The sequence below is a fragment of the Cetorhinus maximus genome, chromosome 2 (assembly GCF_964194155.1).
Source record: "Cetorhinus maximus chromosome 2, sCetMax3.hap1.1, whole genome shotgun sequence".
In the NCBI taxonomy this organism is placed as follows: Eukaryota; Metazoa; Chordata; class Chondrichthyes; order Lamniformes; family Cetorhinidae; genus Cetorhinus; species Cetorhinus maximus.
This window is the reverse complement of record NC_135880.1, coordinates 87,629,221-87,646,724: the sequence shown is the minus strand read 5'-3', so window position 1 is coordinate 87,646,724 and position 17,504 is coordinate 87,629,221. Positions and strand designations below refer to the sequence as shown.

Here is a 17,504-nt window from a genome sequence, read left to right as displayed (position 1 = left end):
ATCCTCAATGTGAAGATGGGTCTTCGTCTCCATAAGGAGTGTGCAGTAGTCACTCCTGCCGTTACTGACATGAACAGATGCAACTATGGCATGCAGGTTGGTGAGGATGAGGTCAAGTATGTTTTTCCCTCTTGTTGGTTCCCTCACCACCTGCCGCAGACCCAGTCTAACAGCTATGTCCTTGAGGACTCAGCCAGCTCAGTTAGTAGTGTTGCTACCGAGCCATTCTTGGTGATAGGCATTGACGTCCCCAACCCAGAGTGCCAGAGTGCATTTTGCACCCTTACCACCCTCAGTGCTTCCTCCAAGTGGTATTCAACATGAAGGAGTACTGATTCACCAGCTGAGGGGTGAGGGGGCGACGGTATGTGGTAATCAGCAGGAGGTTTCCTTGCCCATGTTTGACCAGATGCCATGAGACTTCATGGGATCCGGAGTCAATGTTGAGGACTCCCAGACAACTCCCTTCCGACTGTATGTCACTGATGCCACCTCTGCCGGTTGGACAGGACATACTAGAAATGTTGATGGTGGTGCCTGGGACTTTGTCTGTAAGGTATGATTCCATGAGGATGACTATGTCAGACTGTAGCTTGACTAGTCTGTCAAACAACTCTCCTAATTTTGGCACAAGCCCCTAGATGGTAGTGAGGAGGATTTTGCAGGGTCGACAGGGTTGAATGTGCCATTGTCATTTTCGGTGTCTAGCAGTTTGTTACAACTGAGTGGCTTGCTAGGCCATTTCAGAGGGCACTTAGGATCTGGATCTGGATATAGGCCAGACCAGGTAAGGATGGGAGATTTCCTTCCCTCAAAGACGTTAGTGTACCAGATGGGCTTTTACAACAATCAACAATGGTTTCATGATCATCGTTAGACTTCAAATTCCAGATTTTTATTGAATTAAAATTGATTCAAACTTAGGTCCCTGAAGCATTACCCTGGGTTATTAGTCCAGTGACAGTACCACTAAGCCACTGCCTCCCCTATTGCGCATGGTAAACACAGAGGTCTCAAAAGCTTGTGAACAGAAAGGTAATTAAGACCCTGAAGAAAATTAAATTAGGGAATTCCCCCATAATAATATGGGAGCATTTGAGAAGTGAGTAGGGACACCAAAATACGTGTTTTTAAAATCTTTTGTCTGCCCCTTCAGCTCCCAGGTTTCTTCCTTACTTGCCAGCAGACTTATGTCTATTGGTGATTTCCTTTCCCTTCACTTTTACCCATCTCTTAGTAACCTGTCTTTCAGGCTTTGCAACTGCTGCTGAACAGTTGAGAAACCTCTTATGGCTTTCCATAGGCTTTCAAAATATTTGTAACTTTATTGTGACATTCTTTTTTTAAAATTTCAATACTAACCAATTTCACTTGCACACAATGGGCTGGATTTTACGCACCCCACCCCCACCACCCCAGCTGGCAGTGTTTTTGGAAGGGGCACCTAAAATACAAGAGGTGGCTAGCCCACCACCTTCTCACCCACCTCCAAACCATCTCCCATAATAGGAGGATTGGGCACGCACTGAAATCGACAGCCTGCCCTCCACATGTAAATAAGGAACTGCACTCTATTATGTTACAAATAATATAGTATGTTATTAATAATATTATTATAGTATTATGTTATATCTTTATAAATAATACTATAAATAATTACGCCAATATTACGCTCTCCATGCCAAAACATGGTTGGTGGGAGTGGCAGCCTATTTTTTTCAAAAAAGTTTTTAAAAGGGCAGGCAGGAAGGGGGGTACTATCTTCGGGGAAGTGCTCTTTGTACATCTGGGCACTGCCTGCGTGTGATTGCTGCAGGGCGGACCTTTTTTCCATTGCTCCATTTCTGACCAACTTTATAGTCCTTGGCAGGGGTGGGGGGTGCGCGGTGAGCAGTGCGCCCTCCAGTAAAATCCAGCACAATGTTAAATTCCCACCCATTCTATGCTCCCTACATCAGTCCAGACTTTTACCTGAATTTATGCTGAGGTTATCTAGGAAGATTGGATGCAAACAGCTCATTTCTATTTGAGTTTATTAAAAGCCTGTCAATAGCCATTCAGGACTATGATATATCAATAGAAGAAAATAAAACCGCAATCTTGTATATAAACATATTTTTGGTACCTAGAAGATTGAGGTTCTGATCCTTCTGTCATCTGGTCTTGCAGGAAATGCTGAAGTTGGTTTTGTAAGCTGACCTGCTCTGCTGTTTGCCTGTGCAGAGAAACAGACATATAAACACACACATGATTGTGTCTTTCCTATCAAGCTATACTTGATTATTTGAATAAAGAATTATATAGCAGGATAAAGTACAAATAATAAATGATTCTGTATTATAATCATTACAGATATGCATATGAAAAGTTTATAATTCTGGATGGATACCTGCCCCACAAACTGTAGCATTTTGTTTTAATATGTATATGAAAATTCAGTACACATCTGCTAAGAGCTGCAAACATGTTCACATTTGGTGATGTAACACTTAAGGATTTCTATATGTTTATGGTCTAAGTTGGCCATCACATAAGATGAGCCTGCAATGAAGAGCAGGACACTGCGTTGGGACAACCAAGCATTTTAAATAAGTGCAGCAACCATATGTGTAGTGACTACCTCCCACAGAAACTACAGATATCTTCTATACAGATGAGTGACCACCCCTGGAGGATGCGTTAGCTTTAAAATAACTTGGCAATGTTAGTGGCAATATTCAAGACCAGTAAATGATTTAAATTTCTCCTTTCAAGTGTTGATGCATCAAAATTTGGTTACACAGCATTGTAGCCTAACCAAGATGTTGTTTATACCAGCTAAATTAAAATATAAAAGAAACATCTAGGACTACTGCTAGAATGAGAAGCAACTGGCTCTAATTTTACCACTAATTTTACTGTGCAACCCAAGAAACAAAGTGGCTTTACATTTACAATGTTAGATACTTATATATTATAAGGCTAATGGATGCTATCCTTTATTACAAGAGGAATTGAACATAAAAGTAAGGGCGTTATGCTTCAGTTATACAGGTCATTGATGAGATCGTACCTCGAATACTGTGTGCAGTTTCGGTCTCGTTATTTAAGGAAGGATGTAAATGCGTTGGAGGAGGTTTACTAGATTGATAACATGGAATGAGTGAGTTGTCTTATGAGGAAAGGTTGGACAGGCTAGGTTTGTTTCCACTGGAGTTTAGAAGAGTAAGAGGTGACTTGATTGAAACTTTTAAGATCCTGAGGGGTCTTGACAGAGTGGATGTGGAGAGGATGTTTCCTCTTGTGGAAGAATCTAGAATGAGGGGTCATGGGTTAAAAAATAAGGGGTCACTCATTTAAGACAGAGATGAGGAGAATTTTTTTCTCTCAGAGGGTTGTGAGTCTTTGCAGCTCTCTTCCTCAAGAGGCAGTGGAAGCAGGGTCTATGAATATTTTTAATGCAGAGGTTGATAGATTCTTGATTAACAAAGGGATGAAAGGTTATCGGCAGTAGGTGGGAAGTTACAATCAGATCAGCCATGATCTTATTGAATGATGGAGCAGGCTTGAAGGGCAGAGTGGCCTACTCCTGCTCCTAGTTCATATGTAATTTACAAATTTAGCATCCATAATATACAAAATTAAAGGAAACTAAGCTAATAAGCTAAAGGAAACTAAGTAAGCTACACAGCTCCAAGTTTACTTAAAAGGTGTTAATGTGGTATCAAAGCAGCTCTAAATTGAGAGTAAAAGCAAAGCATTGCAGAAGCAGGAAATCTGAAATAAAAACAGAAAAAAACTGAGAATACCCAGGTCAGGCAGTCTTCCAGCATTTTCTGTCTTAATTCTAAGTTGAGAATACTATTTTCTCATGTTGAATGTATATCCTACCATATTGATGATTAATTTCATATGTCATACTTTTGTTTGTCTTTCTAAAATAAACTAATTCTTTATTTACAGAAGCAAAATACTGTGGATGCTGGGAATCTGAAATAAAAACAGTAAATGCTGGAAATACTCGCAGGTCTGACAGCATCTGTGGAGAAAGAAACAGAGCTAACATTTCAGGTCGATGACCTTTCATCAGAACTGTTATGTCATTAATTCTATTCCCCTCCACAAGATATGACCAGACCTGCTGAATATTTCTAGCATTTTCTGCTTTTACTTCTATATTAATTCTTTTTGCAGCACTGTGACTTACTCCTTTAGTTGTTTTGTTAACTTCACCACCTGTGATGCTAGAGACATGCAGGTTTCCACAACCACCAGGTAACGTGAACAAGTGGTGTGTCCATGCCTCTCTGCACTCTGGGAAGGCTTCTCTCCATCTTGGTTCTGTATTGTCACATTTGCTCCATATTCGACTAAGGTCTAAGTAAGCAATCAAAAATATAAATCAAAAGCAGAATAAGTAATCCAATTTTGAACACCAGCAGTCATCTAAGTTTCTGTCTGCGTTCAGCATTCTGAAGAAAGGCAGAAAAAAATCAGAAAGGAATAAAAATATCCATTTTCATTGATATTTAATTATTTCAACACATCATATAAAACTTAGAAACCACTTTTAAAAAATAGATACACAAATTAGATGTGATCTTTGTATTTCCGATTCTGTACATATTTTCATCTTTTTTGTTTCAAATATAGGGATACTAATTATATGACTGGTACAAGTACACCTTGGGATCATGGGGAGAATTTTCACATCAGGCGTGCGTCCCGACATCACCGGGCGTCATTCCAATCTTCCGTTTGGCGGGCCTGCACCGGAGGCGGCTGCGCACCCACCGAACTGTCAAAGGCCTGTTAAGGCCATTAGGAGAGTAATTTAAATAATTGACAGGGCTGCCCATCCAACCTTAAGGTTGGCGGGCAGGCGAAGAGCCCAAGCGACCTTCGCGTTTTTCATGAAGCCTCATCCACAGGCGGGATGAGGTTTCATGAAGGTTTTATTAAATTAGTGAATATTTTTCACAAATTTCATAAACATGTCCCAGCTCATGTAACACTGTCACATGAGGGGACATGTCTAAATAATTTTAATCTGTCTTTATTTTAAACTTTCAATTTGAACTTACTCTCCGAGTCAGCTCCGTGCCTCAGGGAGATTTTTGCACACTTTCACATGCATGCGCAGAAGAGCGCAGGCTCCGACTCGCCCTCCTCCCCCCACCCGCATAGGTACCGCTGAGTGCTACCGGGCGCGCGTCACGCTGGGCACGCCTTAATTGGCCCACCCACCTAAAATGGCGCCACGCAGCCAATCGCGGGCGGCGATTGGCTCCATGCCCACCTGCGCCCGCTCCCGACCGGCCCACCTGACAGCCAGAAGATTCTGCCCCATGTCTTTTGATACTGCACTGGACTATCTCATGTTGCAAAAAAAAAAAAAATCCCTCTGTTGATCTGTCCAATTTGACCACCAGAATGTCAATTTTAACTTGAGGTGGAAAATGGGTAGGCGGTATGTTGAGTACATCTATTGGCCCATCTGTCATTGCCGTCATGAGGCCGAAGGCATTTTGAAACACAGGCCTCATTTACATGCCACTGGTGAATTCAGACACCTGCAGCTCATTAATTGTGGAAAGACAGGAAAACATACAGCTCCCACGCACAGTGAGAGTCGAGGGTGGGGACTCCAGGCTACACAAAAACCAAACATTTCATGTAGGACACTTACAGCTTGCAGAAAGAGAATAATTTTCTCATTAATCTGGGTGTTTCAAACCGAAGGTCTTAAGGTGAAAGGACTGCATTCAAATTCACTGCAATGCTCACTCAAATTCTTTACTGGAAGCTACATGTCAACAAAATAATGCATGGAAAATACGTGTATCTTACTCAAAGTCTGGCAAAACAATGTTTTTCATAAATCAGTGAACCATACCTGAAGACAACTCAGATGACCATGTTGGGTAGCTACATGAGCTGCAGTGTTTCCGTACTGATCAACCTCATCCAAAGATATTCCTTGTTCCTGCATATATTGTAGAAGCCACAATAGAACTTTTTCCTAGAGAAAAAAATATATTTTAGCAATTTTGGAACACAAGTTTCAAGTGCCAATAACCACAAAATACCACAACCACCCCTGAAGAATGCAAGATATTTCAGCATTCAAAATGGCACATCTTCCATACAAGCATTAAATATGAATCAAAACATACCAAATGGCTTAATCTTTAAAACAAAATTCTGCCACAGCATTAGTACACTAGGGGGAACATTTTCCTCCTATTGTGGGGGTGGGGGGGGGGGAGTGCAGGAGCGGGCGCCAGTGGCCGGCCTTCCTGTCGGCGCCAGTGGCCGGCCTTCCGGTCGGCGCCAGTGGCCGGCCTTCCGGTCGGCGCCCCCAGTCGGGGGGGGCGCCACCATTTTATATGGGCAGGCCAATTAAGGCCCACCCAGCTTGACGTCTGCCAGGAAGCACTATACGCTCCCCGTGCGGGTAGGGGGGTTTCCCTCAGCCGGGAGTGCATTCTTTCGGGCAGTAGCGTGAAAGAGCGCACAGATCTCCCTGAGGCAAAGTGCTGCCTCAGGGAGATTGGCTCCGAATAAAAAGTTGACAGAAAGGTAATAAAAAAATTTTCCTTATATGTCCCCTCCATGTGACATTGTCACATGAGTTGGGACGTGTCCTTAACTTTTATTTAAACATTTGATAAACAATTAAAAGCCCTCATGAAACCTCATCCCCCCCATGGATGAGGTTTCATTCTTTTTCCAAGGTCCACCTGGGCTCCCAGCCTGCCCACCAACCCTAAGGCTGGATGGGCAGGATCATCAATCAAGTTAATTAGTTTTTTAATGGCCTTAATAGGCCATTGACAGTTTGGCGGGTGCGCAGCCGATTTGGCTGCACACCCGCAGAACTGAAAATCTAAATGACGCGGGGTGACATCAGGACACACGCCCGACATACCGCCACGTCATTTGACGCGTCGGCGAGCGGGCTCCACCCCTGCTCGCCAACCGGAAAAACCTGCCCTAGGTTGATATAGAATGCATGTCAAATTATATTGCAAAACCACTGGAATAGTACAAAAAATCCAGTATTGGGCAGCTTGGCTGCCAATAATTAAGGACTATATTAATCATATTTGAAATGTTTGCACCATAAAATTTAAAAAAACACTCGACTTGCGTCTAATGAGAGGAAGACATTAATAAGTTGTATGAAGTGCAGTTAGGTCTCCCTTGGTTCATGAAGTATGCAAACAATTCCAGTTTGCTGCACATCAAAAGAGAACCAATAACAAAGCTAATTTTTATAAACTTTTTAAAAATTTATTCATGTGATGTGGGCATCGCTGGCTAGGCCAGCATTTATTGCCCATCCCTAACTGCTCTTGTTCAGAGGCATTTAAGAGTCAACCACATTGCTGTGGATCTGGAGTCACATGTAGGCCAGACCAGGTAAGGACAACAGATTTCCTTCCCCAAAGGACATTAGTGAACCAGATGGGTTTTTATAACAATTGACAATGGTTTTATGGTCTTCATTCGACTTTTAATTCCAGATTTTTATTGAATTCAAATTCCCCCATCTGCCGTGACGGGATTCAAATCCGGTTCCCCAGAACATTACCCTGGGTCTCTGGATTACTAGTCCAGTGACAACACCAGAACACCATCACCTGTGAGAATGTAAAATAATGAGGAAATGGAGAGTTGGTAGAAGTGGGCAGGGGGAAGGAACAGGTATAATGGGTCATTGCTAAATATAGTTTGATACAGGATAACGCGCAAGAGGTGCCACTTTGGTCAAGCAGAAGTTTGCAGAGAATGGAGCTCAAAAGGCTAACAAGTAGAGCATTTAAGTTAAACATGCAGGCATCAAAATTGTGGATAAGAACCTCAGCAGTAATGCGCCTGAGATTATAATGAAGCAATAGATGTCAAGTGAGTGGAAACAGGCAATCTTAACAATATTTCTACATTTGAATAATATTTGTGATTTGCCAAAAATAAGTCGCAAAACTTGATAACACGCAAAAACTGGCACAAGCACCATCATGTGTGATTCACCCATGTCCATTACGTTTGATAAACATGCAATCTTCGTGCTACCTGTTCATTTAAATGATTGCAGCAACCACACTGTTGAACGGCTGTTCACCAGCAAGGCGGAGGAGGTGGTGGTGTGGTGGTACTGTCACTGGACTGGTAATCCAGAGGCCCAGATTAATGCTCTTTGGATCAGTGTTCGAATCCCACCACGGCAGAGTGTAACCATGAAACCATTGTCGATTGTCATAAAAACCCATCTGGTTCACTAATTCCCTTTAGGGAAGGAAATCTGCCGTCCTAACCTGGTCTGGCCTTCATATGATTCCAGATCCACAGTAATGTGGTTGACTCTTAAATGCCCACTGAAATGGCCTAGCAAGCCTCAGTTGTATCAAACCATTAAAAAGGAATGAAACTGGATGGACCACACGGCATTGATCTAGGCACCGGAAACAACAACAGCAAACCCAGCCCTGTTGACCCTGCAAAGTCCTCCTTACTAACATCTGGAGCTTGTGCCAAAATTGGCAGAACCATCTCACGGACAAGTCAAGCAACAGCCTGACATAGTCATACTCATGGAATCATACTTCACAGATCATATCCCCATCACCATCCCTGGGTATGTCCTGTCCCACCAGCATGAGGTGAGGGAAAAACATGCTTGACCTCATCCTCACCAAACTGCCTGCTGCAGATGCATCTGTCCATGAGCGTATTGGTAGGAGTTACTACCGCGCAGTCTTTGTGGAGATGAATTCCTGTCTTCACATTGAGGATACCTTCCATCGTGTGGTGTGGCACTACCAGTGTGTTAAATGGGACAGATCTTGTAAGATTGGGCAACTATGAGGTCCTGTGGACGATCAGTGGCAGCAGAATGGTACTCAACAACAATCTGTAACCTTATGGCCTGACATATCCCCGCCTCTACCATTACCACCAAGCCAGGGGATAACCCTGGTTCAATGAAGAGTGCAGGAAGGCATGCCAGGAGCAGCACCAGGTATACCTAAAAATCAGGTGTCAACTAGTGAAGCTATAACACAGGACTACTTGCGTGCCAAACACCATAAGCAGCAAGTGATAGGCAGGGCTAAGTGATTCCACAACCAATGGATCAGATCTAAGCTCTGCAGTCCTGACGCATCCAGTTGTGAATGGTGGTGGGCAATTAAACTCACATGGACGTGGCTCCATAAATGATGCTCTTAGGTGGAGGAGCAAATATGTGCACAATTTGTGGAGGTGTGTAAAAACAATAACAATAGGGTTATTATATTAGGTGATTTCAACTTTCCCAACATTAATTGGGATAGACATAGTGTTAAGGGCTTGGATGGAGTGGATTGCTTGAAATGTGTACAGGAGAACTTTTTAGGTCAATATGTGGAGGGTCCAACAAGGGACTGCGCAGTGCTGGACCTAATACTGGGGAATGAAGCCGGACAGGTGGCTGAGGTGGTGGTGGGTGAGCATTTTAGTGATAGCGACCACAACATGGTACAGTTTAAGTTTGTTATGGACAAAGAAATAGGCAAGTTGCAAAAAATTGTTTTGGATTGGGGGAAGAGTGGATTTTAGTAAAATAAGGCAGGATCTGGCCAAGGTAGACTGGGAACAGCTACTTGTGGGGAAATCTACAGAGGAGCAGTGGGGGGCGTTCAAAAAGGAAATGGGGAGGGTACAGGCTCAACATGTTCCCGCTAGAGTGATAGGAAGGAGTAACAAGCCCAGAGAACCATGGATAACCAAAGATATTCAGGTTACAATGAGAAGGAAAAGAGAGGCTTTTAGCATGTACAAGGGAAGCAAATCAGCAGAGGCATTAGTGGAGTACAGAAAGTGCAGGGTGGAGCTTAAGAAAGTAATTAGGAGAGCAAAGAGGGGATATGAGAAAGCTCTGGCTGGTAAAAGTGGGGAAAATCCCAAGATATTCTATAAGTATATCAATGGGAAGAGGATAACCAGGGGAAGAGTAGGGCCCATAAGGGACCAAGGGGGCAATCTATGGGTGGAGCCAGAGGACATCGCTAGAGTGTTGAATGAATACTTCATATCTGTCTTCACCCAAGCGAATGAGGATAAAGGTATCGAACTCGGGGAGAGAGACTGCGAGGTTCTTAAGCAAATTGATATAGGGAGTGACAAGGTATTGGAGGTGTTGGCAGGCTTAAAAGTGGACAAATCTCCAGGTCCAGATGATTTGTGTCCCAGATTGCTGAGGGAGGCAAGGGAGGACATAGCAGGAGCTCTGACCCAAATTTTTAATTCCTCTCTGGCCACAGGGGACGTGCCAGAGGACTGGAGAACAGCTAATGTGGTTCTGCTATTTAAGAAAGGTTGTAGAGATAAGCCAGGGAACTACAGGTCAGTGAGTCTCACATCAGTGGTAGGGAAACTATTGGAGAAAACTCTGAAGGAGAGAATCTATCTAAACTTGGAGAGGCAAGGTTCGATCAGGGATAGTCAGCAAGGCTTTGTCAGAGGGAGGTCATGCCTAACCAATTTGATTGAATTTTTTGAGGAGGTGACCAGGTGTGTAGATGAGGGTAGTGCAGTTGATGTAGTTTATATGGATTTCAGCGAAGCCTTTGACAAGGTCCCACATGGGAGACTTATAAAGGCAAATGCACATGGGATACAGGGTAACTTGATAAGGTGGATTCAAAATTGGCTTTGTTGTAGGAGACAGAGGGTGATGACAGAAGGATGCTTTAGTGACTGGAAGCCATTGTCCAGTGGTGTACCACAGGGATCTGTGCTGGGTCCCCTATTATTCGTCATTATATAAACGACATAGATGACGATTTGGGGGTTAGGATTAGTAAGTTGCGGATGACACAAAGATTGGCTGGGTGGTTAACAGTGAGGTTGAGTGTCTTGGGATACAGGAAGATATAGACGGGATGGTCAAATGGGCAGATAAATGGCAGATGGAATTTAACCCTGAAAAGTGTGAGGTGATACACTTTGGAAGGAGTAATTTGACAAGGAAGTATTCAGTGAACGGCATGGCACTAGGAAGTTCTGAGGAACAAAGGGACCTTGGCGTGTGTGTCCATGGATCTCTGAAGGCAGAGGGGCATGTTAGTGGGGTGGTGAAAAAGGCATATTGGACACTTGCCTTTATCAATTGAGGCATAGATTACAAAAGTAGGGAGGTCATGTTGGAGTTGTATAGAACCTTGGTTGGCCATAGCTGGAGTACTTTGTACATTTCTGGTCGCCACATTATAGGAAGGAGGTGATTGCACTGGATGGGGTGCAGAGGAGATTCACCAGGATGTTGCCTGGGATGAAACATTTAAGTTATGAAGAGAGGTTGGATAGACTTGGGTTGTTTTCGTTGGAGCAGAGAAGACTGAGGGGCGACCTGATCGAGGTGTATAAGATTATGAGGGGCATGGACAGGGTGGATAGGGAGCAGCTGTTCCCCTTAGTTGAAGGGTCAGTCACAAGGGTACATAAGTTCAAGATGAGGAGCAGGAGGTTTAGGGGGGATGTGAGGAAAAACTTTTTTACCCAGAGGGTGGTGACGGTCTGGAATGCACTGCCTGGGAGGGTGGTGGAGGCGGGTTGCCTCACATCCTTTAAAAAGTACCTGGATGAGCACTTGGCAAGCCATAACATTCAAGGCTATGGGCCAAGTGCCAGCAAATGGGATTAGGCAGGTAGGTCAGGTGTTTCTCATGTGTCGGTGCAGACTCGATGGGCCGAAGGGCCTCTTCTGCACTCTGTACTTCTGTGAAAAGATAAGGCTGAAGCATTCACAACAATCTGCAGCCAGAAGCGCCGAGTGGATGATCCTTCTCCAGTCACAGGTGCCAGTCTTCAGCCAATTCAATTCACTCCACATGATATCAAGAAACGGCTCAAGGCACTGGATACTGCAAAGGCTATGGGCCCTGACAATATTCCAGCAATAGTACCGAAGAATTGTGCTCCAGAACTTGCCACGCCCCTAGTACAAGTCCAGTACAGCTACAACATTGGTATCTATTCGGCGATGTGGAAAATTGCCCAGGTAGGTAATGTACACAGAAAGCAGGACAAATCCAACCTAGCCAATTGCCGCCCCATCAGTCTACCCTCTATCATTAATAAAGTGATGGAAGGAGTCATCAACAGGGCTATCAAACGGCATTTGCTTAGCAATAACCTGCTCACTGACACTCAGTATGGGTTCCGCCAGGGTCACTCAGCTTCTGACCTCATTACAGCCTTGGTTCAAAAATGGACAAAAGAGCTAAACTACAGAGGTGAAGTGAGAGTGACTGCCCTTGACATCAAGGCCGCATTTGACCAAATAAGGCGTCAAGGAGCCCTAGCAAAACTGGAATCAATGGGAATCAGGGGGAAAACTCTCCATTGGTTGGAGTCATACCTAACACAAACGAAGGTTGTGATTGTTGGAGGTCAATCATCTTAGTTCTAGGATATCACGTGAGGAGTTCCTCAAGGTAGTGTCCTCGGCCCAATCATCTTCAGCTGCTTCATCAATTACCTCCCTCCCATCATAAGGTCAGAAGTTGGGATGTTCATTGATGATTGCACAATGTTCAGCACCATACGCGACTTCTCAGATACTGAAGTAATCCATGTCCAAGTGCAGCAAGACCTGGACAATATCCAGTCTTGAGCTGACAAGGGGCAAGTAACATTTGCGCCACAACAGTGCCCGGCAATGACCATCTCCAACAAGAGAGAATCTAACCATCGCCCCTGGACATTCAATTACCAACACTGAAACCCCTGGACTAGCCAAATAAATACTGTGACTGCAAGAGCAGATGCTATGAATCTTGCAGCGAGTAACTCACCTGACTCTGCAAAGCCTGTCCACCATCTACAAAGTACAAGTCAGGACTGTGATGCAGCTCCAACAACACTCAAGAAGCTTGACACCTTCCAGGACAAAGCAGCCCATTTTATTGGCACCCCTTCTACACATATTAATTTCCTCCACCACCGACAAACAGTGGCAGCAGTGTGTACCATCTACAAGATGCACTGCAGAAACTCACCAAGGCTCCTTAGGCAGCACTTTCCAAACCCTCGACCCCTACCATCTAGAAGGACAAGGGCAGCAGACAGATGGGAACATCACCTCCTGTAAGTGCTCCTCCAAAACACTCACCATCCTGACTTGGAAATATATTGCCATTCCTTCACTGTCGCTGGGTCAAATACCTGGAACTCCCTCCCTAACAGAACTGCGGTTCAAGAAGGCAGCTCACCACCACCTTCTCAAGGGCAACTAGGGATGGGCAATAAATGCTGGCTCAGCCAGCCACGCCCACATCCTGTAAATGAATAAGACAAAAGGGAACAAAGCTGTAAGAGGCTAGCAAGAGTTACACCATTTAAAGGGGAGATGCATTTTGGCTGGAACAGGTCTGAAAAGGAATCCTCCACACACCTGACCAGCCCCCCACATGCCTATGCCCCATCCTCCCTCTTCATGTAGCTTGTCTTGCTCTGTGACACCATCTGCTCATTCTGCTTATCATGTTGTAGTCTAAGGGGGCTGCAAACTAGTATTCTCACAGCAAGTGGCTTGTGAAGAAAGCTTCAGCATGTGCCACACCACCTTCAGCAAATTTAAATAACTCTGGAAATCACCAAACATTTCTACAAGCACAGTTGGAACCAGTAGAAATCAACAGCACTGTAGGTGTACCTACCACACATGGACTGCAGCAATTCAAGAAGGGAGCACACCACCACCTTCTCAAGGGCAATTAGGGAAGCGCAGTAAATGCTGGCCAATCCAGCGATGCCCAGATTCCATGAACAAATACAAAAAAAATCAGCAACAAATCTGAATGTAGGTGACAGTCCCTTTAAATAGCACTGGTGGTGTTGGGAGGTCTGGCTATTGCTGAACGAGTATTCAGGTGTGCAAGGTTAAGAAATGGCATTAGCTAGAGCTTTGAGTTCCAAAATGCCATAACTAGGGTCAAATCAATGTTACGTGCTGATTGACATCACAATCTGCCTAATCTGCAAACTTTCAGCAGACGATCTCTGCCTGTGCCTTCACCAAAATCCAGGCCGGCACTGTACGCCACAGAAGGCATTTTGGAGGCAAAACAGCACCGACAGGGCCAAAAAAGCCTGGTGGTAGAGAGCAGGATTTCACAGCCAAGAAATCTAGAATTAATGCATTGGCAATAGAAAATAGAAACAATGATATTGTCAAGACACTATTTCAAAAGCAGTTGCTTGTGAACTTCCACAGTGATCTGTCCTGGATTCCTAATTATTTGTAGCATCTTTGAATAATTCCAAGATGCTACTTCCTAGGAGCACCATCACATTTTCTCAAGATTCTAAGCTATTGGTTTATTGCAGGGAAGAATAAAAGCATTTAAATTCACCTGAAAAAATAAAATAGATAAGGTGGCGTGAATATGACTTATTGTAAAATAATGCAAATTGGAATAGAACCAGATACTTTATTCCTAAACAAATGTAAAGGTTTTGGGTGTGACTGCTGACAATTCACTTCAAACATCCATGTGATGCAAAGCTGTTATCAACAAAACTAATCAATTACTCAGCTGTACCTTGTGAACATTTCACTATAAATTGCAATGATTTATTTTAATATTTTATAATTTGTTTAATTTGAAAATTATGCGCAATTGTAGCAACAATAACCATGAAAGGATATTAAAAAGGATTCAGAAAGGATGGTTCTTGGTCTTCAAACAAAGGCATAAACTGTGCTAATAGAATTTAAAATTATTGTATTGGAGTAAAGAAGAAGGGCACACAATATAAATCTCTAAAGTACTCAAAGCATGGTTAATGTGGACATATGCAGATTATTTCATTTGAACTTCATTGCACTTATTTCTTCAGCTTTGTAATCCATAAAGATCCAAGGTAAATTCTCATCAAAAAATAGTCAACACCAGGCTGATCAACTCTTGAAAGGACTTAAGGTTAAAATATTAATTGCATGTTAAAGGATATATATTTGTTAACAATGTATACTATCAAATTCCATCACATATCCCTATATTTATGATGGTATTCTGAGCTGTATTCCTGTAAGGGGTGCATGGTGTTGCTTCCAGCACAAAACTGAAGATACACACGGTGCATTTTAGAATTATTTAGCTGATCCCACTGAACCCAGCAAGCCACTTCATTAAGGCAGATACGCATAGGATAACTAACATTGGAGATGGATTTTCCCCAATTGGAAACAAGCCCTTAAGTTCCCTCATCTTTGTGTAGGGCATGAAGTCATCAGAGGTTTCAATTTTAGCTTGGAAGTTTTACCCATGACTAATCACCTCATCACCTCTCTGCGGAGATTTAAGTACCGAAGAGCCACAACTGTAGAAATTTCTATGGTGTATGCAAGGGTCAGGCCCAAACTGCCTTTTGTTTCAGCATTTTTGATATTACAAGCCTACAGCCAGTTTTATTCTGCTTCCTTATGGCATAAACACATAAATAGCTTTTGCTACAGCAGGGTAAAAAGTAGGAACACACATAAAAGTTGGGATAGTTATCCATTCATGTTAGATATATATGTACAGCCCAAGATAGAATAGTAAGATTAATTGTATTAAATCATAAACATGAACAATGACCTTTTATTTCCTCTATAGATTTAGCTTACCTGTCCAAAGCAAGCAGCATAATGTATAAGGGCAGGGTAACCATCAGAAGGGCTCAGCTCAGCAATGGCTTCAGTCTCACTCATCAGCCAACGCAGGCACTCAAGCTGCCCTTCCTGTGGTCACACAATCAAAGAAAGATTAATTTTCATCATCATAAAGCATTTTGTAGTTATTAAAAAATGCTGTATTTTTAACGACATGTGGCAGCTCCAAGTACTGCTCCAATAGCAAATGTCCCTTACATAAATGATTTTAGACTTCTGTTGATGCTCAAGATATTATATTTATGGCCCGGAGGCTCCATATTAGGTCATTGGCAAATTACATCAAGGAATAAAGGACATACCCTGGTTTTCTTCACCCCAAACATTTGGAAGAGAGAATTTTTGGAGTCTGCTCGTTTTTTAAAAACAAGGAACTAATTGAAGAGCTTAGAATCTTCACCCTTGAAAAGAAACATGTCAGGTATACTAAACAGAGATATTCAAGATACTTCATGGGATACAGAAAGTAAACCTGAAACTATTACTTTGAAATACTTAAGGGCAACAAGATAAGACTGACTAGGTTCAGAGCATGTTTGGGCCAGTTGCAAAGTAGCATGTCGTTACACTGAATGTGAGTAACAGCTAGCAAGGTGCTAGGGAGAGTGGTTAAGACCTGAACACTAAACTCATTGAACAAACTAAATGCGGTGTTTAAAAGACTGCAGAATTTGAACTCTGGATGATGAGAGTATTGCATGCAATTCTGGGTACCACACTTAGGAAGGATGTGAAGGCTTTAGGGAGGGTGCAAAAAAGATTTACGAGAATAGATTCAGGGATGAGAGACTTCAGTTACGGGAATAAATTGGAGAAGCCGGGCCTGTTCTATTTAAAGGAGCAAGGTTTGACAGGAGATTTGATAGAAGTGTTCAAAATCGTGAGAGATCTGGATAGGGTAGATGGAGTGACTGTTCCCATTGGCAGAAGGAATAGGAACTAACGGACACCAATTTGAGATGAGTGGCAAAAGAACAAATGGTGACCTGAGGAAAAACCTTTTTATGCAGCGAGTTATTAGGATATAGAATGTGCTGCCTAAGGGTGTGCTGGTCATCTTCAGAGGGAATGTGTTAAGCACCTGAAGAGAAAACTTTACAAGGCTCCGGGGAAGCGCAAGGGAGTGGGATTAGCTGAATTGCAGAGAGTCAGCACGGACACAACCTGCTGAACAGCCTCTTTCTGGAGAGGAGGAGGCATAGTGGTATTGTCACTGTATTGATATTCCAGAGACCCAGGGTAATGCTCTAGGAATCTGAGTTTGAATCCCACCATGGCAGATGGTGACATTTGAATCCAATAATAAGAAATCTGGAATTAAAAGTCTGATGATGACCACGAAACCATTGTCGTAAAAAACCATCTGGTTCACTAATGTCCTTTAGGGAAGGAAATCTGCTGGCCTCACCTGGTCTGGCCTTCATGTGACTCCAGACCCACAGCAATGTGTTTGACTCTTAAATGCCCTCTGAACAAGGGCGATTAGGGATGGGCAATAAATGCTGACCTAGCCAGCATGCCCACATCCCATGAACAAATTTTTAAAAACTGGGAGCTAAAATGCACAAAGCCAGTTTTTGTAACAAATTACTGCCTAGGAAGAAAGGCAATACCAAAACAAGCAGCACAGCCTATTAAATGGGTTTAATTTACTTTCTTTTTATCAAAAATAATTTTACTGACAACCTTACTGATAATTTTATATCCTATCTGTAAAACATATTAACCTAATGAATTGTATCTGGCCTTGTAATACCAAGTATTTCAGTTAGAACATGTGAAAGACACAGTACGGTAAGTCGACACTTAAGATTGTGGT

At 43.0% G+C, this 17,504-nt stretch overlaps 1 protein-coding gene across 3 annotated transcripts in view; it reads right to left on the bottom strand.

Annotated features, from left to right (window-relative positions):
* Positions 1-17,504, bottom strand: part of sncaip (synuclein, alpha interacting protein) — a 158,983-nt gene that overhangs the window by 14,806 nt on the left and 126,673 nt on the right. For all 3 annotated transcript variants that reach the window (XM_078566808.1, XM_078566796.1, XM_078566818.1), the window contains 4 exons: positions 15,641-15,754; positions 5,876-6,001; positions 4,187-4,356; positions 2,126-2,215 (listed from right to left, as the gene is read on the bottom strand). In XM_078566808.1, coding sequence (XP_078422934.1) covers positions 2,126-2,215; positions 4,187-4,356; positions 5,876-6,001; positions 15,641-15,754 — 500 coding nt within the window. The remainder of the gene's footprint in view (positions 1-2,125; positions 2,216-4,186; positions 4,357-5,875; positions 6,002-15,640; positions 15,755-17,504) is intronic.